We start from the raw sequence: 27,327 nt of genomic DNA on the forward strand, positions 1-27,327 counted from the left end.
TTTATGTTCCAGTGACTGAGATAGGTACTGGAGATGTATTCATGAGGGAACAAGATAGACAGGTCCCTGAATCCATGAATCTTATAGTCTAGTTAGAAATAGAGAAAATCAAAGTGTAAAACAAGTAACCACACAATAAAAATGGGTGCTATGACATATAAGACTTAGGTAGGAAAGCTGTAGACAGTTTAGGAGAGTTTACCAAAGAGATGACGTTTAATTTGAAACTTGAGTACTGTGGAGAAGGACACTTGGGAGGTGCAACAGGAGGACGAGATAAAGAAAAGTTTAAATGGGAACACACAATATTCCAGTTAGAAGGAACAATAAAATTAAATGTCATAAAGTAGAAAAGCTTTTTAGAGAATTCCAGGAGGAATAGGACTTCAAAGAGAATGAAAAACTGACAGGGAAGGAAAACTCAGGAGCCCAGGTGTGCAGGGCCTTGTTAGCAGGGGCAGGGAGAGTGAAGGTAAGCCACCACAAACCTTCAGGGAAGCGATTTTATGCCGTATACTTTAAATCACCCTGACCAAAGTGTGAAGAACGTTTAGAAGTAGGCAATGAAGGACTGCTATATATGGCCCAGATTTAAAAAATATGGAGACTTGGACAGGACAGTTTCAGAGGAGACAGAGAAAAATGAGCAGACATAAGATGAAATTTTGTTGTATAAGTACTGCGTGCTAATCTATTGCACCATATGGTCCATATATACAGTGCCATACTACTCAGCCATAAGAAAAGAGGAAACACAACCTTTTGCCACAACATGAATGGATCTTGAGAATATCATTCTAAGTCAAACAAGTCAGACATTAAAAATTACGAACCATATGATTTCACTCATATGTAGGATATAAAACTGAAAGCAACAAATGAACAAACAAGAAAAACAAATAAAAATGTATAGACATAGAAAACAATAGTTCTAGAGGGCAGGGGCATGGGGTATATATGGGTAAAGGGGGTCAAATATGCTGCACACAAAAATCAGGGGATATTTCAAAAATGAATATGAACCTAATTTTTGTGAGCAGTATATAGGATAACAGCAGAAGATAGGACTTTGGGTGGTGGGCACACAATGCGATATACACATGATGTATCAGAACTGTATACTTTAACCAACATAATCTTATTAACCAATGTCACCTCAATAAATTTAATTTTAGAAAGATGAATTATTTTCATGCTAATTGAAATGAGCCAGTTAAAGAAAGACAAGTACCATATGATAGCATGCTTTTACTGAAATGCTTATTATAATGAAGACAGAAAATTGTTTATTGACTTTCTCAACATGAAGGTCATATAGGGTGAGCACTGTCTTGCTCTGTATAAATAGTATCTTTATATTGGTTTTCCTGGAGAAATAACACGGGAACATTTTTTTTTTCATTTTCTGTTGCATGAGGTTTTAGAACTGTTTCTATATATTTCTGCATCGCAGATTCCAAATCTGAAATCCATTTTTTTGGTGCATGCTCTAGTTTTTATGCAATTTTAATTTCTTCTTGTTACAGTTAATGGCATGCATTGTTTTTAAATTAGAGTTAAAGGGCAACGACTCTTGGATTGAACATAACCACAAGGCAATTAATGTTTTACAAACATCACTTTTACATAATTGTAGATGTTTTTAAATGTAAAAAAAATTATTTTCTGATAAAAACACCCTTTTATTTTAAGACTGAATCATGGCTTCTTCAAGTAGGCGTAAATGTAAGAATAGTCCTGACACCTTCTGTTATATATGTGGCTGTTACACACTTCAATGTCAGAGACACAATATTTCATCATTTGTGACACGTGCATATATTGCCTATTTTCAAGTTTCCCTTGGCTATCAAGACAAGAATTGGGCTTCTCATATTGTGTGTCATAATTGTGAGGAAATGCTTCATGACTGGACAAAAGAAAAATGCAAAGAAATGCCTTTTGGTATTCCCATGGTTTGGCGTGAACTTAAGGCCCACAGCAGTGATTGTTATTTCTGTCTGATCCATATAAAGGGCATCAGCAAGAAAAAACGGCATATGATCTATATCCTAATATTCCTTCAGCAATACGACCTATCCCACACTCTGAGACACTCTCGGTTCCAGTTTTTAATGGTTTTATTTTTTCTAAGGACAAAGAAAGTGAACATGGTGATCAAGTGTATTTTGATAAGATGCATGAGGAAATGGTTGTAGAATCTGAAGGGTCTTCTTCTGATGCCAAGCAGTCATTAACCCCTCAGCAGTTTAGCCAACACAAATTGAATGACTTACTAAGAATGACATAAAAATTGTCCTCAACTTTCTGAAGTATGAGGAGTATAACTGGATCATTTGTGTGGATCTTAAAATGGTAAATGTCCTGCTAGGACAGCAGAGAGGTTTCACAAATATCCTTTCTTTCTGTGTCTGTGGGACAGCCGAGCTCGGGAGAAACACTGGACACAGAAGGAGTGGCCGAAACGTGAAGCTCTGGAAGTAGGGGTGCAAAATATTTTAAATGAACCTATAGTTAATTGAGACAGGATCATTTTCCCCCCACTTCACATCAAACTTGGCTTAATGAAGCAGTTTGTTCAGGCTTTGAATAGAGAATGTGAATGCTTTCAACATATTATTTCTGCTTTTCCTGCCTTGTCTTTTGAGAAGATAAAAGCAGGTGTATTCAATGGACCTCAAATTTGAACTCTCATACATGATGAAGAATTTGCCAGGAAGACAAATAAGGAGGAGAAAGTAGCATGGCAGTCTTTTGTGGCAGTTACAAAGAACTTCCTTGGCAACAAAAAAGCAGAAAACTATGAACTTCTGGTTAAAGGCTGCTGTTGGCTTTCCGTGACATTGGATGTAACATGAATGTTAAGATTCACTTCCTGAACAGTCACCTTGATAAGTTTCCCGAAAATCTTGGAGCTGTTAGTGATGAGTAGACTACAGCTGGAGCATCAAAAGAGATTGTCCTCAACAAGTACACAAATGCAAGAGCTACAAACGCAGATTTTGCCTGAATAGAATTTAAATAAGTTTTGTGCAAATTTTATGATTAAAATAAGTGTTTTAATATGTTCTATTTTGAAATGTAGACAAATTCTGATGCAATCATATCTTTTAGTGTATTAGTGTATTTACTTTATTATATAAATTTTCATATTTTCACAAAGATGATGCCCAAGAAGACATTCTACTTCATTATGTTAAACTAAATGTTGAAAATTTACAATAAGAGGAAAACCTAAAATCTTGAATTGCAAAAAAACTGTAGCTTATAGATAAAAACTAATGTAAGATTTGAGATCAGCACACTTGAATTAGGTAAGAACAAGTGTTTTTGTGGATGCAACAAAAATTTTGTTCCCCAGTGTAATTAACCACACCCTTTTTCACTCTAAAATGATTTCAGTTTGCATGATAAAACTCCCTAGATACAGCTGATATTCACAAAAGCTATGTCCATTGTGGGTCCATGGCAGTCAGATTGGATTGAAGCATAAACAGTAGGTAACAGAATTGAAACCACCACGTGTAGCAAACTTTTGAGATGTTTGGCTCTGAAGAGGAGCAGTAGAGAAGTAATACCAAATCTGGAATAATGTGCTGCAGCAAGAATACTCTAAAGCAGGGGTCCCCAAACTTTTTACACAGGGGGCCAGTTCACTGTCCCTCAGACCATTGGAGGGCCGGACTATAAAAAAAACTATGAACAAATCCCTATGCACACTGCACATATCTTATTTTAAAGTAAAAAAACAAAACGGGAACAAATACAATATTTAAAATAAAAAACAAGTAAATTTAAATCAACAAACTGACCAGTATTTCAGTGGGAACTATGCTCCTCTCACTGACCACCAATGAAAGAGGTGCCCCTTCTGGAAGTGCGGTGGGGGCTGGATAAATGGCCTCAGGGGGCCGCATGTGGCCTGCAGGCTGTAGTTTGGGGACTCCTGCTCTAAAGCCTGCTTTTATATTTCAGGAATGATCCTGCAGAGAGAAAGATGGATGATGCAAGAAGGAAAGGCAAAGGAGAAAGGGTACAAATGGAGGAGTCGGCCTTAGAATTAGGTTAGGTCTTTATAAATTATCCAATTTCTCTTGAACCCTTTTCTTCTAATTTAGGGAATTCTCAAACTCTCCCTACTTCCCTTATATGCCATTTATCATGCCATGCCTATCTATATATTCAAATAAGCCACTTATCATGCCATGCCTATCTATATATTCAAATAAGGAACTTATATATATATATTCAAATGGAAGTCTTCACTTATGGTTAACTCTCTGGGCTTTCTAGGACTTGGTTATTTTGTTTTTGACAACCAGAGAAGCAGTCTATCTAATTGGTCCAATTATATAAAAGAATCATTTTACACTATTACTGCACCATTTCAAACATCATTTATTAAAATCTTGCAAAAGTTTAAACTTTAAAAAAAAGTCATTTTATACCTTAAATTTGGGCAACTTTGTTAGTGTAGTGTTGCTTTACAGAAGCATGATAATTAGTCATTAATGATTTGTTCCCACAGAAATAAACAACTTGGGCAGGATTATTAAGGAATTAACATTTCAATGGTTCCTAGAATTTTTCTGCTACTGAAGCTATGGATGCAGGCTTAATGTATTCATTTCTAATGACATGTGGTAATCAATGAGGCTTTAAAAATGGAAGCAAATTACAAGGTCATACAGAAAGTAAACCAAAGCTGCAGATAACTGACAAATTTAGAGAATGTTTATTTGGAGGAGATTCATGTGTACAATCTGAATTATATACGGATCATGTTACGGCACGTGGACTTTAGTAAATGAACTGAGAAGACTCTTTCGGAGGGTGCCATGTTTCCCAATAAAAAAGACCATGCTTGAGAAAGGTATTTGGCCATCCCTTTTGAAATAGGTTGATGTCAACAGAGACCTGTTACATAGTTTAAAACAGACAATATACAACGAAAGAAAGCAAATGTATATGTATGTAAATATCTTCTTTCAAATATATGGTAAAGGAAGATAATTAGACACTGGGTAGTGGGCACACTATACAATGCACAGATCATGTATCATAGAAATGTACACTTAAAACCTATACAATCTTATTAACCAATGTCACCCCCAAAATTGAATTAATTAAAATAAATTAAAAAAAATAAAGCAAATATAAACTTGGATTTTGATTCTGACTTTATTCCAATAAACATACAATGAGAATACACATTAAGACAAGGCATTAGTAACACTTTAAAACTCCTTTCCGCAAAACCATTTTTCATTAATAAAAGAAATGATGCTAAATGAAACATCATTTTCAACTTATGAAAGAAATAAAAAAATAGTTGTGAGAGAAGTTGAATTGTGCTAATTTTCAGAAATGATAATGATGATTATTTCAATGTTTTTCAGAAGTGAGTTCTCCTGCGACACAATGGACTCCCAGTGTTTTACTTTCTAGACCAGGGGTCCCCAAACTACGGCCCGCGGGCCACATGTGGCCCCCTGAGGCCATTTATCCAGCCCCCGCTGCCCTTCTGAAAGGGGCAGCTCTTTCATTGGTGGTCAGTGAGAGGAGCACTGTATGTTGCAGGACTGCAAAGCGTGGCATTGCTCATGTACAGTACTACTTCCGGTGATGCAGGACGCACGCGTCATGGCTCTGGAAGCGCGTCATATCACTTGTTATGGCTAGCAGTGACAAATATGGAACTAGACATTGACCATCTCATTAGCCAAAAGCAGGCCCATAGTTCCCATTGAAATACTGGTCAGTTTGTTGATTTAAATTTACTTGTTCTTTATTTTAAATATTGTATTTGTTCCCGTTTTGTTTTTTTACTTTAAAATAAGGTATATGCGGTATGCATAGAAATTTGTTCATAGTTTTTTTTTTATAGTCCGGCCCTCCAATGGTCTGAGGGACAGTGAACTGGCCCCCTGTGTAAAAAGTTTGGGGACCCCTGTTCTAGACATTTACTGACCCAGTAATCTAAGTACACTGTGGTGGTCCACTTAACAAATGTTACAAAGATGTAAATTCAAAGTATCATGTAGCTGGCATTTCAAAATGTTCCCAACTGAATCTTGATATTTTAAGTTTATTTTAATTAAAATTTATCATTCAATAATTGTCTTCAATATTGCAAGTTTCGCTAACTAAAATAACAGGAATTGTTGCTTACTTTTATATATACACTTAAATATTTAACAGAAGAGTTTTCAAAATTGTGATTAGTGTAACTTTGTGTCATCTATTTAATAAAACCTTTCTTAAGTCTCTGTTTTCTTATATATAATATTAAAATGAAGGCCCTGGCCAGTTTGCTCAGTGGACAGAGCATTAGCCCAGCATGCAAATGTCCCAGTTAGACCCCAAGTCAGGGCACTCAGGAGAAGGAACACCTACTTCTCTTTTTCTCCCTCTCCTCCTTCTCTGTCTCTTCCCCTCTTGCAATCAGTGGCTACATTGGTTTGAGCATTGGCCTCGGCCGCGAGGATAGTTCAGTTGGTATGAGCACAGACCTCAGGTGCTGAGCATAGCTTGGTTAATTTGAGCATTGGCCCCAGACAAGGGTTGCCAGGAGGATTCCAGTTGGGGTGCATGCGGGAGTCAATCTTCCCTCCTTTCAATTAAAAAAAAAAGCTCATATAGAATTCACACCAGAAGTGTCATGTGACTCTTTGATTAATGTACCTCAAAATAAACATAATGAAGCTGGAGAAGGTCCAAAGACACAAAACTTCAAAGATATCACTTTGAATGCCAATGATTTAGGGTATCCCTTATAAAAAGATAAGGATTAAGAAATCATAGAGATAAATATACTTAAAAACACTGATAAAGGAAGCATGGATTTCTTCAATTTATCCCAAAATATTAGAATTAGGCACTATTTTGAACTTAAAAAAGTAATTTTAGGACAAATACTTTACCTAGTGGCTCAACATGAAACGTATCTCCACTGAATCAGAAAATATAGATTCATAAGAGTGTGGAATAAAAAGGTAACAAACCAAAATTACTGTGCAGGGTTGGTGTTTCAGAAAAATTCTTAGAAATCACTTTTTAGTTATTTTCTTAATTTTTAAACTTTATTTAGAGAACTAACTCTAACGTGGTGACATTAATTAATAAATACATAGGTTTCACGTAAACATTTCTATAGCATTTGAACTGTTGAGTATGTTGTACACCCATCACCCAAAGTCAAATAATTTTCTACCACCTTATATTTGTTCTCTTTACTCCCTTACCCCCACCCCGTCCCCAATCCCTCCCTCAAACCCCCATTCCTCTGGTAACCACGTTACTTTTATCTATGTTCATGAATCTCAGTTTTACATCCCACCTATGTGTGAAATCACACAGTTATTATTTTTCTCTGATTTACTTATTTCACTCAGTATAATGTTCTCAAGCTCCATCCATGTTGTCATAAATGTCACTATGTCATTAATTCTTTCTTTTTCTTTTTTTTTATTGTAATTGGACATAGAGCCTTTAAGGAGGTGATTAAGGTTGAATGAGGTCCTAAGGGTGGGCCCTCATCCAGGAGGATGTCCCTATAGGAAGAGGAGGAGGTCATTATTTCCTAAGGTTGAAATCACTTTTTAAAAAATGAAATTCTGTTAAAGTAAGAAAAAAACAGTGGAACAAGTCTCTCAAACACCATGAAAACAAACTATCTTTTATAGTCTTTGAGTAAAATACACTTTTAAGAGTTCACTAACTTTATTTTTATAGTTTAAATATTTTATTTCTTATAAGATATAAGTCATTTTTGCAAAAGACTGCTTTAGATTTGTCGATGATTCCAATTCTAATTTCTATGTACATTTTTAATTTTAATTGTTAATTTATTGTGTAAACATGGTTTCAAGTGGCCAACTCAAGAGCTCAGCGACTTTTGAATAATGAATTTTCAAACAATTGTTATGTGACGTGGGTATGTCAATGACAGAGTACAAGTCGCCTTCAGTGCTGCCATGACGTGTTAGTTGCCAGTTAACTGCCAGCACTGCCAGAAATGTGGTAGAAGGACTGTAGAATTTTACTGGCTCAGCAGTTCCCAGGTCATGGACCTCAGAAAACAAGGGGTTTAACTTTCATATTTAGAGGCTGTTCACTAGATCCCACATAATGTGTTTATAAAAGTGGACACGATCGTACTGCTTAAATATATATGAATTTCAGTTAAACATGAAGGATTGAATATATTTTGTTTCTACTGTTCTCTTCCGAAATTCTCTAGAATGATAGTGAAAAGATTTAAAGAGGTTCACAAGAATAAGGTGACCCATAGAAGGCATGGCAGGGAGGGACCACTTTGGAAGCTGGAAGGAAGATAAGAGCACAGGAAAAGCTTCTCGTGGAAGAAAGAAGCCGCTGGCTGGGCTGGACCTCAGAATCCAAGAGTTTCTTCTAAGTTAAGAGGCATCACAGGGGTGCAATCGGGTTTGATTCAGAAGGAAGGATCATTACATAATTTGCTTAAGAAGCTGTTTAAAACAGATTCTGTCCTCCATCCCAACAAAGGACTTGGAGAGATTAAATCAGAGGACCTCTGTAGGACCCCTGGCGAACTGAAAAACAGAAGGATTGAGTGAATGTCTGTACACGGAACAATGAGAGGCATGGGTCCCTTCTTCCTTTGGTCTCCTATCACACTAGCTGACACTTTATATCTTCCAGACAAGAGATTACAGTTTTCTCTCTACAGTAACTGACTGGCACAATTGTGGTTGGGGAGTGACCTGCAATAATCATCAGAATAGCATCCCTCAAGCGGCCAAGTCAAAGAGCCCTTCCGTGAAGACCGTCAGTCAGCGGCCTGTGTCTCTGACACAAACACACACAAACTGGCACACAGCTCCCAATCAGCCTTCCAGTGCCTCCCTCTAAAAAAGTAACAAAAATATTTTTTTCAATTACTATTTACATTCAATATTGTTTTGCATTAGTTTCACATGTACAGCATCGTGCTTAAACAAGCATATATTTTACAAAGTGACCCCCTAATATTTCCAGTATCCGCCTTGTGCCAGACATAGTTATTAAAATATTACTGACTACCTTTCTGCACTCTCAAATGTGAATAGGTGAAATAAGGAGCATCAGAAAAAGTCTCCGATGTGACACATGCCAAAACAAACCGGGAAGGCAGGAATAAATATCCTTTCTTTCCTCCAGAGTTTTTAAAGTGTTTGTACAGGCGTCAATTGACAAGCCTCATCATCACTTCTCTCCAGAGAGGCGGTTCATTTAGTAACACAGAAATTGACCTACATGGCCGACATAAGGTCACCTGAGAAGTCCTTGTGTAATCTGGAAATAGACCTTCTAAGTGTAAAAAATAACTTGCTGCCTCACTGCAGATCCGAATTCACTGCCTCCCTTGGCAAGTGCTGGAGGGAAGATTCGTTGTTACTGTTCACAGAAAGGCTCCTATCGGCTGGCCTTCCCTCAGCCTCCGCAAGTGCACATACCTGCACCCAGACTGCAGCCCTCCTCTGTTCTAGCGTATCTGCCCCAAAAGCCGAGGGAGGACAGAACGTGAATGTTTGTTAAGATTTTTTTTTCTGAATTATTTGACTAAAGATTTCGTGAACAAAGATTTATTTGATACTTATTTTGTTTCCACTCACTGTGCTAGGCACCGGGAACACCACAGCATGAACTCATGGTTCCTCTGAGTTGTGCCATTGATTGCTTCTCATATGTGCCCTGACCGGGGCTCCAGCTGGAGTCACAGGGATCAAGTTGGAGACCTCAGGATCGACAAGTCTAAGCTTGAACTGGTGACCGTGCATTGGAACTGATGTCTTTGAGCTGGAACAACTGTCCTCACAGCCTCACCGACAAGGGCCAGACTTTACATTTTTATTTTTTATGCATCTTAGATTTTTATTTACAGTAATGTCAGTATCAATCTTTAATATCCGACATAAACAGAAAGTTCTTTGAAGGTCCTTTTATTTATTTTATTGAGTAAAACAGTCATGGGACCCAAAGGTTAGAAAACCACTGTGGTTTATGCTCAGCCATGATTGTCCATGATTGGCCCTGGCCTCATTAGGCACCGCTGTGATGGAATTACAGACCCACCTGTACGTATATAGGGCCCTGGCTGGGCGGAGGTTTCTGCCCGTTAGAGCCCGGGAGGCTTTGTGGACTTGGACTTGTTGGCTTGATTTTTGACTTTTGGATTTTGCACTTGGACTAATTGCCTCGGTTTTTGACCTTTTAGATTTAGATTGGTTGGCATGTTTTCATTTTGAAGTCACCATGTTTAATGACTGCAGCCACCTCTGCCAGGAATGAGAGCCATGTTGGCTACTCCATCTTCCTGTGCACCCTCGGCATGGGAGGCTTTGCCAAGGTGAAGCTGGCCTGGCACGTTCCGACCAGTACAGGCGCGGCTGCGAATGGCACCTCGGCGGGTCTGCCCTGAGGCTTTTAGCAAAGTTCATTGTCTTAAAGGCTTAAGTTACCCCAACATCACAAAATTGATGGAGGTGCTTGCCACCCATGACAAGTTGTCCATCGTCACGGAGTATGTGAGCGGCCGGGATGTAGGTAACTCTTTGCACGATTATGGCTACAGGACCAACGAGGAAGCTGGAGCCACTTTCCAGCAGCTGCTGTCAGAGGTACAGTATTGCCACCAAGAGGCCTGGCACCCCCGACCTGAAGCCAGAGAGCATACTGATAGATGGGGAGGGCACCGCCAAGCTAGCAGATTTTGGCTTAAGTACAGAAGCTATAGACAAAAAACTGAGCACCTTTTGTGGGAACCTCTTTTTTATGGTCCCAGAGATCTTGCAGCTCCAAGACTATAAGAACCCAAACGTGGATGTGAGGAGCCTGAGGCAATTCTCTACAATATGGTGACGGGGACCCTGCCGTTTATGGGGCAGAACTTTGGGGAAGTGAAGAATCAGATTTTGAGTGGATACTTCCTTTTACTAGACTTTATATCTCCAGAATGTGAAGAACTTCTAAAAAAATCAATGACCCTCAACCCCTGCCAAAGAACACCCTTGGAAGAGATCATGGAGGACCCATGGGTCAACAACGGGCAAGAAGAGGAAGTGAGTCATATTGCAAGCACACTGGGAGGGGACCTGCACCCCCAGGTAACAGAAGAAATGAAGACCATGGGATTTCAGCACCAGGACATACAGGAGGCAGTAACAGAAACAACAGAACAACGTCATGGGAATGTGCCTTTTCCTTGAAACCAGGAGAACAAAGATGAAAGACCACACTATCCAGGTAAAGCCCTGCCTTTCCTCTGACCCCAACTTCAGTCTTTCCTCAACCCAAGAGCATCTGGGCAGCCTGATGGTGGAACCCCCGCCTCTCCCTATGTCCACCACTAGGGCTGGCAGGGGGTGGCTAGGGCGGTCTTCACAAGATGCATATACTGTGGGCTGTCCACTAGAAAACCACATCTCAAAAGGACAAGAGTCAAACCACTGTAATTTTTTTAAATTATAGATGACCAAAGCAGATGTAAGATGCTGGTGAGGTCAAGCAACACCCCCTGCATTTTAAATGCTGAACTTGAAGGGGCTGAACCCCAGGGAGGACCACCATGTGGTGCGAGAGGTGAGCCAGAGGCTGGGCACCAACAGCTGCAGGTGAGAGCTGTGCATGCAAGGTGCGAGGACCTGGTCCAGCAGAGGATGAGGGTGTGTACCTGCCGTGCAGTTCTCTGCACATCAGGAGGGTATCTGGTATCTTCTCCAGAATACCTGCTGGAGCAGCCTGAGGGGCAGAAGAAAGTCCGCCCCTCTCTTATCAGGGAAAAGAGTCTCTCTTATCAGGGAAAAGCACAAATCAGCTTCTAAAGCAAGGCGTATGTCTAGTTAAATTAAGTAAAGGGGGTAATCAATGGTTACCAGTTGAAATCTATTTTTATGCCACGCTAGCCTTTGCTTTTGCATCCACAGGCAGTTGCATCTCTAAAGAACATACTATTGAATAGATCACTGACTTGTTAAGAGTCATTCACCACTTCTTAGTAACAGCAAGCATTGGTAAGAATGAAGTCAATTCTATGATTCTTTTTCCTTTTTTTTTTCTTTTTCTTTTCTTTTTTTTTTTTTAAGTGAGTGGAGGGGAGATAGTAAGGTAGAATCCCACATGTGCCTGGACCAGGATCCACCCAGCAACCCTCTCTGGAACCAGTGCTGGGATAATCAAGGCACTGGATATATGGGAGGAGAAGAGGGAGAGAAGGGGGAGAGTAAAGGAGGAGAAGAGGAGGAGGAAAGGGGAGAAAAAGGGGGGGGGAGGAAAGGGAAGAAGAAGGAGGATAGATAGGGGGTAAGGAAATGGGAGAGAAGCAGATGATCGCTTCTGCTGTGTGCCCTGATGAGGAATCGAACCTGGGACATCCATACATGAGGCTGATGCTCTATTCACTGAGCAAGCCGGCCAGGGCCCCAAGTCTATGATTTTATCTATTTTTAGGCTATAACATTATTTAGTTTAAAAAAAGTGCTCCGAGAATAGATTTTTTTTTTTTTAAAGAGAAGGATGAAGGCTTTCGTCGTTTTTGCCTTTGTTTTTATATCTGGGATGAGAGGTAAAACACCTGAATGTAACAGCTTCTCCAGAAATGCACATGCTTGTTGCAGCTGAATGCTGTTTGTAGTCATGTGTGAACTTTCTGCTGATGATCCCACCTAAAATATTCAAAAAATGCTGAAAGTTCAGCTGTCCTCCAGGCTGAACATTAGATGCAGAGTTTTAGCCTTAATTTCCATAGAATAATGACTATTGCCATGTTTAAGGGGAAAACAAACAACATCTAATGTTTAATGCCCAGATTAAGTACAAAGAAAATTTGCTCTGCTTTCCTCTGCTTTGACTAACAGCGTGAACATTAACAGTAACCTTTTCTGAGATTAATTTCAGTAACTTTGTAACAATATTTTTCAGATGTTCATGTAAAATAATGGGAAAGTCTCCAACTTTTAAGTGTATAATTATTTTAACCTGTGTTTTAAAATAGTTTCTAAAAGGTAACTGGTAATCAATTTCTTGGAGTATATGTAGAAATTGAGTTTAAAATTATAACTTTAAAAATACTCAAATACTAATTGACTGCAATGGCCTAGGTAAATTACACTTTAAAAATCTCTTTTCCAAAGTGAACTAACAAAATTTCATCCCTACTCACTGTTTTGTGTTGAAGGAATATATACCATTGGGCGAGGGTTCATGTCAGAAGGACATTTTGCTGGGTCTATAAATATCATTTTAGAATCAAAATCAATTGTTCATTCTTTACTTTGTTCAGGTTGAAGGAAAATCAATATGCAATTGGCATGTTTTTCTTGACACTACTGACAGTGGTTAATGAAAAGATTAATGAAATAATGTTCACATTTCATTAGAGCAAAGAAACCTTTATTTTTTAGAAAGCGGTTAGTGGTTTATTTCTTTCCTTTTCCTCTTCACTGATTTTCCAGCACTCGGAATCAAAGCTCTACTGCTTTGGTTGACACATGTCAAGTCCTGGGCTCTGTTATTAACATCTTCAAAAGAACTGCAAAACTTTGATACTTACAGTGGTAACAATATTTTTATTGTCTCTCTCTGTGTGTGTATGTGTGTGTATATATATGTGTACACAGGAGGTCCTCATGTATGCCAGTCTCAACATATGACATTTTGAGTTTACAATGCTCACTCCCATAAAAACTTTAAAAAATTGTGATGTGAATGTTTCACCTTATGCCATTAGTGTCGTACTTATGGACTACGTAGGCGAACTAGTCTGGTGGCGCATGGCAGAAGAATACACAGTAACGTGGTGTGTTGTGCTTTTATGTTCTAGATTATGATTTTACAACTGTGTTAGGACAGGTAAGTGACTTAGGCTAGGGTGTATTTTGACTTACATAAAAATTTGGGTTACATCATTGTCATAGAAACAGAACTGTATCAGAACCCAACGACCCCCTGTATGTGTGTGTGTATATATTTATATAGATATAAAATAATTTATTTCTTTCACACTGCTACTTTTTAAATATACAATTTATCACATTTTAATAATATTTTCTACCACTCAAAGAGATAAGAAGTTCAAAGTCTAAGATGTGAAGATAAAATAATATATTATTTCTAAACATTGTGCACCCATACTTTAACTAAGACAACTACTTGTTAAGATAATTTCAGTCATAGAAAGACAATAAAGGCCCTCGCCCATTGGCTTAGTGAATAGAGTATTGGCCCGGTGTATGGATGTCCTGGGTTTGATTCCCAGTCAGGGCACACAGAAGTGACTATCTGGTTTTCTCTACCACCCTCTTTCACTTCGTTCTCTCCTCCTCTCCCATAGCCAGGGGCTTTATTGGTTCCAGCATCAGCCCTGGAGCTAAGGATAGCTTGTTGGTCTGAGCTGATATCAGCCTCAGGCATTAAAAATAGCTCTGTTGATTAGAACATCAACCCTAGACAAAGGTTGGTAGGTGGATCCTAGTTGGGGAACATTCATGAGTCTGTCTCACTATCTCCCCTATGTTGTCCAGTAGATCAATATGGCATATGATGTAGCTCATAGTTCTTACTGTGGCATTTGATGACCTGACTACCATTTTATCTGCAGACCTTATCCTAACTCTTTCCTACCTAAATGGTCTCAAATAGATATTTTTTCCTTTTCCTCCTTTAGTACTTTAATTGACTTAAGTAATATCTTCCTATCACCAATTAACAGAAATAATGTAAATAATGTAGTGTGGTGCAGGCTTTGCATCTCATTCTATATCACATGAGAAAATATCCGTTAATATGTAGGTTTCATTGGTATAGGTCCATCTTCTTAAGTCTCATTTACTGTTCAAACAACTCCACTATGCATATATATATGCATATAATATGCATATGTATGCTCATTTAATATAATAATTTATTATTTATAATTATATATATTATAATGAAAATATTTAATGATGTTTAAAATAATACAAATAACGTGTTATTTTACAAAATAATTGACTTGTGCATAAGTATTAGGAGTATGACAGTCATAGTTGAAGTGCATCATCACACTGTCTTATTTGTGTTTGCCAGAATTCCTGTACTACTACCTTACTTTCACGACACCTCATATTTGTATACGTCCATAGTTTTCAAGAGTAGGAGACAAATTCATACCTATTTGTGTTTGTTTTCCCTCTCGATGTGCCATATGCCATTGTTCAGCAGCCTAACATCATTGCTGGGTCCCATTTTCACCTTCCCTTTCATTAAAAGATGAGCAACAAGTATAGCCAATTTCTTCCTAAAATAGTTTTTTAATACGTGTGTTTTTAGTATCTTTATTATGCCACTATATATTTCATCTGATTTAAGCCCTATTTTCCTGCCGGCTTTTGTTAGGTAAAGGAACAACACATTTCTTTTTCAAAAGGGCCATGCTACTCTGCAGGTCATCTTGCCTGATCTGAGCAATAATGAACTAGGGTACTTTTTCATGGAGGCTATTCGTTTCATTCACTTTGACAGAAGCCTTTATCATGAGACAATCACAATGCTTCTCCTATATGCATGTTTAAAGAGAATGTCACCATTCAACAGAAACAAGATGAAGGAGTATAGACTTGGGAGTAAACTGTGTTCATACAATTTACCTTTATTTTGACGAGTACGTTAATTTTACCTTTACTTTGATGAGTACGTTAATGGTTAATATATATATTATATATATTGTCACAGTATTCCTGAATTGAGATGAAATTTAAGTTGTTTTTTCTATTGACTTTTAGAAGTATATTTTAAAAACAAGTTATTGGAGCTGCACCCTCGTTAACAAAACAGAATTTTAGAAATATTCCATTATTTTCAAAAAACCCAGGACCTATGAAGATATATTCCTGAATTGAGATAATTTAGATCAGATATAGACAGATTATCAACTACTTTTTGTTAAAAACAAGAAACAGTACATGTAAATTGCAAAAAACAGTCATATAATATATAGGAAAGTGCTATTTCTTGTTGTTAAATATCCTTAAAAGTGACATGTGATGGGGATAGTAAAAAATTGAAGTACTTGGGGGTCTTTATTCTTTTTTTTTTTTTTTTTTTTTTTTGCATTTTTCCGAAGCTGAAAACGGGGAGAGACAGACAGATTCCCGCATGCGTCGACCGGGATCCACCCGGCACGCCCACCAGGGGCACGCTCTGCCCACCAGGGGGCGATGCTCTGCCCCTCCGGGGCATCGCTCTGCCGTGACTAGAGCCACTCCAGCGCCTGGGGCAGAGGCCAAGGAGCCATCCCCAGCACCAGGGCCATCTTTGCTCCAATGGAGCCTCGCTGCGGGAGGGGAAGAGAGAGACAGAGAGGAAGGAGGGGGGGGTGGAGAAGCAAATGGGCGCTTCTCCTGTGTGCCCTGGCCGGAATCGAACCCGGATCCCCCGCACGCCAGGCCGACGCTCTACCTCTGAGCCAACCGGCCAGGCCGGTTTTTATTCTTTTATAATTTATTTTTTCCTTTTCATTGAATTTATTAGGGTGACACTAGTTAACAAAAATATACAGACGCCAGGTGCACAATTCCACAATACATCATCTGTAAACCATATTGTATGTTCACCACCTCAAGCCAAGTCTCCATGCATCACCATTTATCCCTCCCATTAACTCTCCCACCTCCCTCCATTCCCCTCCCCTGGCAATCACCACACTGTTGTCTGTGTTTCTGAGTTGTTTTTTTTTTTTCTTTTTCCCTCATTCCCTCTACCTCCCTCCCCCCCCACACACAGCTGAGTCTGTTTCTACTTTCATTCTCAAGGAACATATGTCTATCCCATCAACACAGATTTCTTTTGCTAAAACCAATCATAAGGTCATACCTAACCTTTACCTCAGGGAGGTAAAGAGGTTCAGTATTAATCCTCATATGCTCAGAAGGAAAACCAGAAATACTGATAAACAGCAATAATGTCTTTGACAGTTTTGAAGTCAGAAATATTTGTTTTAAAATCAGCTATGCCTGTCTGACCATGCAATGGTGCCGTGGATAAAGCGTCAATCTGGGACACTGAAGACCCAGGTTTGAAATCCCGCTGGCTTGGGTGTGGGCTCACCAACTTGAGTGCAAGGTCATCAGCTTGGGCATGGTGTTGCCAGGTTGAATGTGGACTCATAGACATGACGTCATGGTCACTGGTTTGAGACCAAAGGCTTGAGCAAGGGGTCATTGGCTCAGGTGGAGCCCCCCAGTCAAGAATCATATGAGAAAGCAATCAATGAACAACAAAGGTGCCGCAACAAAGAATTGATGCTTCTCATCTCTCTTCCTTCCTATCTGTATTTCATTGTCTGTTCCCTACCTTTCTCTTGCTAAAAAAAAAAGAAAAAAAAATTTAACTATGCCTGTTTCTTTATCCATAAAATGAAAATATTGTTCTTTTTAGAGTTGAGGATAAAATGCAAAATTGTATAAAAACTTACTAGTCAGTAGTTATAAATAGTGCAATTAGTAGGTATAGTAAACTTGAATATTTAAACATTCACTATGTGTGCATATGGACTTTGAACACTGATCCCAATCCAACAAACATGAGATTTTAAAATGTTTCACGTTTAATATTTCTTTTAAGAAAATTTTACATAATATGTTGTCACTTTTAAAACACAGACTAGACATATTAGAAAAAATGATCAGACCACGAGGCAGGAGTTCTGGGTTCTAATCTCGCCTTCCCACAAACTAATAATGGAGTCTCGAGAAAGATGCTGCCTTCTCTGAGTCTCAGTTTTCAAATGTGCAAGACGAGTGAAGGAACTGAATTACGTCTCCCCAAAATGTATATGTTGAAGTCCAAACCCTCAATATTTCAAAATATTTGAAAACAAGGTCTTCAAAGAAATAAGTTAAAATGAGATCATTAAGAGAATTCTAATTCAACATGACTGATGTCTTCATAAGAAGAGAAAATTAAGGCACAGACACACATTGAGGAATATGATGTGAAGACCCAAGGAGAAGACAGCCAGCCATCTACAAACAGAGGAAAAAGGCCTCAAAACATAAAAAAATAAAAAATAAATAAAACAACCTTGCCAAAATCTTCATCTTAGATTACATTTCTGTTCTTTAAGCTACATAGTCTGTGGAACGTTTTGATAGCAGCCCAAGTTAACCAATACAATGGCATGATGAGTTTTCCGATGATTACCAGTAGATACAGCTATGTGTTTGTACAGCATCTGGCATATGGTAGTTAATTTAGTGTGTGCTAATTAATATTGTTCTTGCTGCTGTTAGTTTTGTTTACTAAGCAGGTAAACCATAATTCTTTTATTTATCTTGAACATACAGCAGTTCTTCCATAGTTGAGGAAAATAGATGAAATTATATTTTCTATAGCATGGGTCATGCCCATAACTTAAATGTTGTTCATAGGTTTTAGACTAACAGTAGCCTTGGAACTGTGCTGTTTTCTGTGTTCTTTTCTGTATTTAATCTCTTTATCTTTCAGTTTTACATCTGCAGATGTGGATAATAATTAAATGTGCTTCTTGAAACAAAAATTCACATATATAATAAAATTACAACTGGACACAAAATTGGTGTACAACTATAACTCTAATTGCTAGGTTCTTATTTATTTCTTAAAACTTTTCCAACACACCCAGGCAAGAACAACTTCTGGTGTTCCTGTCTGTCTCTCCCCTCACCTCTCATTTGTCTTTCTGTTTCTGTGAGGAGCCGAAATACATCTTTTGTGATATGATTCCTACTGCTGCCCCAATGCTCATATATCTACTTTTCTTCCTGATGACGTCAGTCTCTGTCCAGGGAAATTATTACCTTGGCTAGAATAGCATTTCCCATACTTCAATGCCTCTATTATTAGTTGTTTAAGAGGTTAAAATGCTAAAAAAATGCTAAGGGTTCTTTGCTCATGTTTTTGTTTTGTTTTTTATTCAGTGAGAGGAGGCGAAGCCTCCCTACTGATATCCATCTGGCAAGCCCAGTAGAGGGTGATGCTCTGCCCATCTGGGGCATTGCTCTGTTGCTACTCTGCAACCAAGCTATTATTAGCGCCTGAGGGGGAGACCATGGAGCCATCCTCAGCACCCAGGACTAACTTGCTCCAGTCGAGCCATAGCTGCAGGAGGAAGAGAGAGAGAGAGAGAGAGAGAGAGAGAGAGAGAGAGAGAGAGAAGCAAGCAGAGGAGGTGTGCAGAAGCAGATGGGCGCTTCTCCTGTATGTGCGCCTGGGACTCAAACCTGGCACATTCACATGCTGGGCTGACACTCTACTACTGAACCAACCAGCCAGGGCCTCTCTCATGTCTTGAGTTAAAAAAAATTTGAGACTTTTTTACATAGGATCTCTGAAGTTTTAAAATGCTCATGTGCATTTTGAGTAGTCAGGAGAAATATATGTGATGTAGTCTTTCCTTAATTTTGTTAATAATAGACTGTGTTTTGGTCAACTTTCTTAAGAATGTGTTTTAATCTAGACTGGTAGTTCTGGTGTAGGGAAGATATAACGTCCTTAAAACCTCTTGTTTAACTTCTTTCCCAGTCTCTTTTTGGGTCTCTTTACTTTCTTTTTTTTTGTTGGCTTTAACTATTGAATAGTTATGTTTACTAGGTTATTTTTTACTAGATTATTATTATTATTACTAGATTATTTACTAGATAATTATTTTAACTAGATTATTATTTAAGAGTATTTAAAATAATTTACTTTATCTACATAATAGATAAGGATGGTGGTCTGTGTTTTAAAGCATCACTTGAAGGCAGAAGAGGCAAAACACATAACAAAAAGGCACTAAATCTATATTAAAATTTAAACTTTACTAAAAATTGAAGAAGACACATTAAGGGCAAATGTCATTTTCACTTCTCAGATTGGCAAAATGATACCTGATGCTTGTGAGGGTTTGGGGACAGAGTCACCTTCAAACACAACTTTTAGGAATATAGTTAGCCTGACCAGGCAGTGGCACAGTGGATAGAGCGTCGGACTGGGATGCAGAGGAATATAGTTTGTTAATTATTCTGACTGTAATATAATAGACAATTTTAATTCTCTTTTTTATGGTTTTTTGGAATGTTACAAATTTGTACAGTGAATATATTTTATTTTGATGTCAAAAGAAATATCAGTTTGTTTTTATGACTCCTCTAGTGGAAATTAATAAGCTTTCATGGCTTTTTATTTTTTTTTGTAAATCTGCTTATGTAAGTTTGTTGATAATATAACCTTGTAACATTCTTCCCCCAGAACTATTTTAAGGACATATAGAAAAGGCAGGATGGTTTGCTAAACATTAATTCATACTCAAGTGCATGTGAATACTAATCCGGATAACCTCCACTTTAAAATAGCAAGGACAATACCCAGAGGAAGCCTTTGCTACTTATAAGATTAAGTGGAAAAGAAAATAAGTATATCTTACCTGATAAGCAGTGAATATTTTTGTCCATCATCCACTTTAATAGTAGTGTTAATGCTTTTCAATTTTTCTTCACCAGCACAGAAAAAATGGTACTATGGAGAGAGAAAATAAGTTTTTCCTCAGTTTTTCAGTGTAAAACTAGCATCTTATGTTTGCATTTGACTTCACAATTTACCAAAAATATTTTTATTGTCAGTGAGACAGACATCCGAAAGAGAAGTTACAGCTCAAGGTATAAAATTAATAAATGCTAGAATTAAAACACCTAAATGTCTAAATATTACACTTATGTATATCATACATTTGTACACACACACACACACTTCTGATTTCTTTTCTAGTATTCTGGGGAATCTGTTTGAGAAAGGTAGCTTCTTCTGCCAGCAGAGAGCAAGTATTACTGGCAATTTTCCTTAGATCTTAGCCACTGGGCAAAGCAAAGACCAGTGAATACAGTTAGAGGATGATGTTAATGTCACAGGAAGGGAAACTTAAAGAATGAAAGTTTTAAGCTTTGAAGGGTTCTATGGCCATTTGCAGGATTATTGCTAATTGGGCCTGTTGAGTTCTCGTTTAAAAGGGGCAAATCACATCTATAACGGTGTGGCTGACCAGACACCTCTGGGAATTTTGTGAGTGGGCCGCACTGTCTTTTCATCTTCTTACAGCATGTGCCTGGATGTATGTTGGTTATATTGTGGCTATTCTTTTCCAGAAAAAAGTTTTATAGTCTTTATAATATGGATAAGATACCTGTAGCCTATATATAAGTTAAAGAAAAACAGTTGCATAACAGTTACATAGTGTTTCATAACTCCTATGCATACAGATATATTAATATCATATATCTAAATCTTCCCACATGTAGTTCAAAGGTAAACATATTTATTTTAATTTTTTTGATGACATTTGGGCATTGCAAAGTTTTGTTTCCTTTATAAAATTATTTGCTCTGGGTTCACTTTAAGAAATACTTTAAACAGTATTGAGATGTCCAAAAACAAATATTCCTACATGCACTTTGCAGGAAAATAAGTTGCATAAAATCTGGCTATACAGTGTTCTCAAGCCATGTGAAACTAAGTAAAAATTAGTGTTTATTTACTAAATTTTATCTTGTGTGTAGTATATTACCAAAGGTACTAAAGAATACATTTCATATTTTTGACTGCATAGATAATAATTTATCTGTTTTTTTTAAATGTATAGCACTTGCACATCTATGTTGTTAGATAAGGTAGTTATTTAAGCTCAAATAATAATGTACTGACCAACAATATGTGTGTGAATGGAGTAGTCTCCCTAATTTGTCAAAATAGTTAAGAAAGTTATTTTTCAGGTACTACTAAGCTATTAATTTCTACTCTCTATAGGGATGTCCAAGTTAAACATATATAAAATATATAATGGGCAATTCTATTAATTTTACTTAAATATGTATTGTAATAAATAATTCCATTATGATTGTTTAAAAAACAGAATTTACTGCTATTAGCTGATTACTCTGTATCATAGACTTTTAATGTACTTTAGAAGTGTTGACTGATTATGTCCTTACAAAATAAAAGAAAAAAACCAACAAAAATCTATGAAGTATGAATTATCGTTGTTTTATCCCCACTAAGCAGAGGTGGAAGCTGAGGTAAAGTGATTTGCCCCCGCCAAGGAGACACAATGATTTGTGACACAGTTAATAAACTGGGGGTGCTGACACTTGACTCTCACAGTGGGTGTGTGTCCATTTACCTCCCTGTTATTAGAAAAAGCCAAGAAAATATTTTTAAAAATTAAATTTGATGAATCAAACTTTAAAGCTTAAATTTCTTAAAAATAAATTTTAATTAACAATTGTATTTCTAGAATTTGAATAGATCTTAAATTATGATCACTGTAAAAGTTTAAGCACAAATATGACTTTCTGTTAAAATTGCATGTAATTATACTTTAAAAATGAATGAGGAAATTGGAGCATAGTTGCACAAATCATAAGGGTACAACAAAAATCTTAAAGTCATACAGATAAAAAAATGCTGAATTTTTCTTTAAATCATTACAAGGAAGCAGTGATGTCAGTAGAAAGAACACAGATTTAGTATTGACACAACAGTGTAAAAATTCTTGATCTAACACCCTCAAAAGAGATTGAAGAGCATGTGTAATAATACCAAACTCTGAGAGCCTTAGCTGGTCAACAGGATCCTTGTGAGATGAAAAGAGAAAATACCTAACTCTCATATTTAATTAATATATCACAGGCATACTTTTACGTGTTTCTATGCCTCACTTATTTACTCACTGTATTGCATTTCTTTCACAATATTTATTAATTTACTAATTTAAACTCACAAAAACTTGTATTACCCTCATGTTTTAAGTAAGTAAATTTAAGCACAAAGCCCTTAAGTGCCTTGCAAGATCTCAAATTCTTAAAGGGAAGGGCTGTGATTGAAACTCTGAGAATCAAGCTTGAGTCCATGATCTTAATAAATTTTCTTAAGATGGAGCCTGATAGCCTGACTGGGCAGTGACACAAAGGATAGTCTCTGCCTGAGATGCTGAGGACTCAGGTTCAAAATCCCACTGACTTGAGCACGGGCTCATCAGGCTTGAGTTCAAGGTTACAAGCTTGAGGGTGGGATCATAGACATGACCCAAAGGTCGCTGGTTTGAAGCCCAGGGTTGTTGGCTTGAGCCCAAGGTCACTGGCTTGAGCAAGGGGTCATTGGCTCAGCTGGACACCCCAGTCAAGGCTCATACGAGAAAGCAATCAATGAACAACTAAGGTGCCACAATGAAGAATTGATGCTTCTCATCTCTCTTCTTTTCTGCCTGTCTCTCCTTGTATTTCCCTCTTTCTTTCTCTTTCTCTATTTCCTTCACTAAAAACAAACAAAAAGAAAAAAAAAGATGGAGCCTGACACACAACTGCAATTCAATAAATGGTAGCAATGATTATCACAGACATGTCAATATATATACTTTCTTTGTCAGAAAACCTAAAGGGAAGAAATTCTACACTTCTCTTCACACATTATATTTTATAATTCCTAAATGTCTTGGTTCAAACTATCATGAATTTCTTTGTATCCATTTGAAAGTAAAACAAGTCTCCCAATCCATTATTTTATTAAATATTCCCACCCACAATTCTGACAAGTCTCTGGACATTCCTCGTAATGTCTGACTGGAGGTGTCCACAGTGGTGAGAGGAACTAGCTGAGTTAGACACTCAGTTATGGCAATTGATTTGGCAGCAGAAAATGTGCTGAGAGAAAATATTCTGAACATGATCAATGGTCAATATTATATCTGCTTTATAATTTCTTACACTTGGTCTCTATATTTTTTTCCTGCTCATTATAAGACTAATAGATTTCTGATTAGTTAAGACAAGTATTGTAAAGCAGGGATCAGCAAACGTTATCACACAGGGTCAGACTGATATTTGAGGATTTATTTTAGAATCCTATTCATTGTATAATTCTATTTTTTGCTTCAGTTTCACCTGTTATTATTATTTCTAGTAAACTGGAAGCAATATAAGGAGAACAAAGTGTGTTTTATTTACCATTGAATCTTCAGAGCCTTGCAAAGTGAATGGCAATAGATAAATATTCAATGAATGAGTGAACAAATAAATGAATAAAAATGCTGCTGCTACTACTACTATTAATCTTTTACATCTGTTCGACATTTATTTAGGGTATCAGACATTGTACTAAATTATGTTTATGAGTTCTATTACTTCAGAAAGATGAGCATTTAAAGAAATCAAAATAAATTTCTAAAATTTACCTTAAAATGAATAAATTTAGTGGCTTACCTGTAAAATACCATTTTCAATAAATAATTGAATAAAAAATTCATCTACTGAATTTAAGTCTTGCTTGATGTAGAGCAGGAGTCCATAGGAGCTGAAGGTCTGAAATTCTAGGGAGATGCTATTTTGTGGATTTAAAGATATGTTCTGAAATTCTAGATAGGAATCTCCATAATAACAAACACAATTGAAATCTGTGGAATAAAAACAACAATAAAACAATGCAATTTAGATTCAATTAGAATGTTCAGTAGTTAGTGTAAGGTTTTTTGGAATGGCTCACACCTGACTCTTTCCTGCCTGTTACAAGCTGGGCACTTCTTCCTTTTGCCATAGTCACAGTGGTTTGTTATGATTTTATGTTTGGGAGTTTCATGATCAAATCTCATTGGAAGGCAGGCATGTCTAGATGATTAATCTTCAACACTGCTTTTATGTAGGTTTTATGTTGCAGGTCAACAGAAATAGGAACATTTTCTAAAAATGTTACTCACCACATAGATAAGATGTTAGTACAAAATTATGGTTTTTTGTTCATTATTTTTTCTTTGTTTGGGTTATTACTGAGTTATGATAGAGCTTATTGGCATTAAAAGAATTGTTACTCTTGGCCCTGGCCGGTTGGCTCAGCGGTAGAGTGTCGGCCTGGCGTGCGGGGGACCCAGATTCGATTCCCGGCCAGGGCACATAGGAGAAGCGCCCATTTGCTTCTCCACCCCCCCCTCCTTCCTCTCTGTCTCTCTCTTCCCCTCCCGCAGCCGAGGCTCCATTGGAGCAGAGATGGCCCGGGCGCTGGGGATGGCTCATTGGCCTCTGCCCCAGGGGCTACCAGGCGCTAGAACGCCCCCTGGTGGGCAGAGCGTCGCCCCTGGTGGGCGTGCCAGGTGGATCCCTGTCGGGCGCATGCGGGAGTCTGTCTGACTGTCTCTCCCCGTTTCTAGCTGCAGAAAAATACCAAAAAAAAAAAAAAAAAAAAAGAATTGTTACTCTCTTGTAATAGCACTATATTATCTGAGTTTTTTTTTTAAAAAAAATCTCTCACTCACTGTTTTTCCTTTTCCTTTCTAAATGATTTTATTTTAATCTGAGTTAATCTTTCAAGTAAAATATGGAGATATTTTGAGAAAGATATTTGAAAATTAATTTTTTAAATTTATAAATACATGATTTAATTAATCCTAGTTAGCTTATTTCTCTGAATAAGGTGTTATTTTATATTATTAACATTATTTTATATTACTTCTGTTTGATAAATACGTAATTGATCTCTGTTGGGTGCTATTCCTATAACAATGGATTTGAGTGTCTCCTTTCTTTCACTTTCTCCCTTCTGATCTTCCTTCTGTGACACACATACATGCACACCAGATTCTCTGTTGCAAAACATCCAAGCTGTTTATTCTTTTACAATCAATAGAAAAGATTATTCATGAAACTGTGTTTTTGTTTGCTGCCCATCAAGGTTAAATCTTTTTAAAATCTTTATAACTTCTGCAATTTTATATTCTATATAGAATATTTTTCTTGTGAATATTCAATAAAGCTTTAAAAAATACTCATTGTGCTCAATTTTCAAACCTGTAAAAGAACTCTAAGAAAATAACCATCTAAACCTCCAGAAAATATTTTCTATTAACAAAAATAAAATGGCTCAAAATACTGCCAGAAAACATTCAAGTTCTGTAAACAAAAAAGCATATATAATTTTAAATCAAGTACTTTATTAGAGAAGGTGGCCCCCAAATTAAAAATATTTACAATGCTTTTTCAATTTTGACATTCTAATTGTTTTAGTTGTTATATCTGTGATGGAGATAAGTATTACTTCCTTCTAGAGTTTCTTTTTAAAGCAACTCAAGAGCTTGTATTAAAGAGACTTTAATTAGTATTCAGTGCCAGTCACCCATTGAGACATCAGAATTTATTATACTTGTTCTTCAGTAGGCAGTAGTTCGTTTTTTGGTAAGTTCTCAAAAAAAAGCCATACAATCAAAAATGTTCAAGTTGGAAAGCATTTTGGGGGTCTCTTGCCTAATATTAATGTGATAACACTATTGCAAAGATTTTGACCCTTAAATAATCTTCTTCCTTGTAAAGGTGTAATGATGATATTAAAGGCACAGTATAATACATTCTCACACAATGTTACATAATTTGAAAAGGTTTTAGTCATTTATTTGAGTGAATTGGGAATGAAATCAAATATGCATTTAATTTAAAGTTCAGAATGTGAAAAAGCATAAAATATTTTCAGACAAAGACTGATATTATAACATGAATAGACCTAACATTGGGGAAATAAAGAAACCACTATATATTTTAAAATACTTTAGAAAGAAATATATTGTCCAATCAACAAAGGCTAACTCAAAAAGACTTTTAATTTCATTATTTTAAGATATATATTTTTATGCACTAAATTTTTAAAAATGAAGTGGCTTTGTCCTCATGTGACTAGTACTCTGTATGAAATTCATACATATACTCATTGTTAAGCTACATGAGGTCAAGAACCATATATGTTTGGTTCATTATTTTATCCCATGACTGATTGTCTTAAACATGGAAAACCAATTACTATTTCTTATAAAAAATATAATTGCTTTTTTAAAAATATGCTTAAAAATTGTATTCTGCTATATTTGGATAAAAAACCAGAAAACATTTTGTATAAAGTATTAGACCATATTTATAAGGTTCCTTATTCAAATGCATAAATACAAATTCTATTTAATAGCTCCCTTAACAAAAGTCAGAACCAAATAAAAAGAATGTTGATGTGAAGAAAAGCATAAAGACTATTTCCAGTAATGATCAGCTATGCAATGATTTTCAGTTGTTCCGTATGCCATGGTATGATGCAAGAATTTTTAAAACATGCAATACCTGACTATTTAGCCAGGGACACTGACTCACTTTCCCTTAGATCATCAAATTAAAAAAAAATAACAACAGCGAACATAACAATAGCGAACTGGTGTGAATGAATCAAAATTATACATGTTTTTGTCAGCAAAAATTATATTTTTTGATGAGCCACAAAATTTTAGAAATTAGTTTATGTGTG

General features: G+C 36.8%; 1 protein-coding gene across 1 annotated transcript in view; it reads right to left on the bottom strand.

Annotated features, from left to right (window-relative positions):
- Positions 1 to 27,327, bottom strand: part of LOC136319194 (protein eyes shut homolog) — a 557,987-nt gene that overhangs the window by 73,534 nt on the left and 457,126 nt on the right. Inside the window, exons 10-11 of the mRNA XM_066252572.1 lie at positions 24,264 to 24,454; positions 20,441 to 20,532 (exon numbers count right to left, since the gene is read on the bottom strand). Of these exons, the coding sequence (XP_066108669.1) occupies positions 20,441 to 20,532; positions 24,264 to 24,454 (283 nt within the window). The remainder of the gene's footprint in view (positions 1 to 20,440; positions 20,533 to 24,263; positions 24,455 to 27,327) is intronic.

This window comes from Saccopteryx bilineata, chromosome 1 (genome assembly GCF_036850765.1).
Source record: "Saccopteryx bilineata isolate mSacBil1 chromosome 1, mSacBil1_pri_phased_curated, whole genome shotgun sequence".
NCBI lineage: Eukaryota > Metazoa > Chordata > Mammalia > Chiroptera > Emballonuridae > Saccopteryx > Saccopteryx bilineata.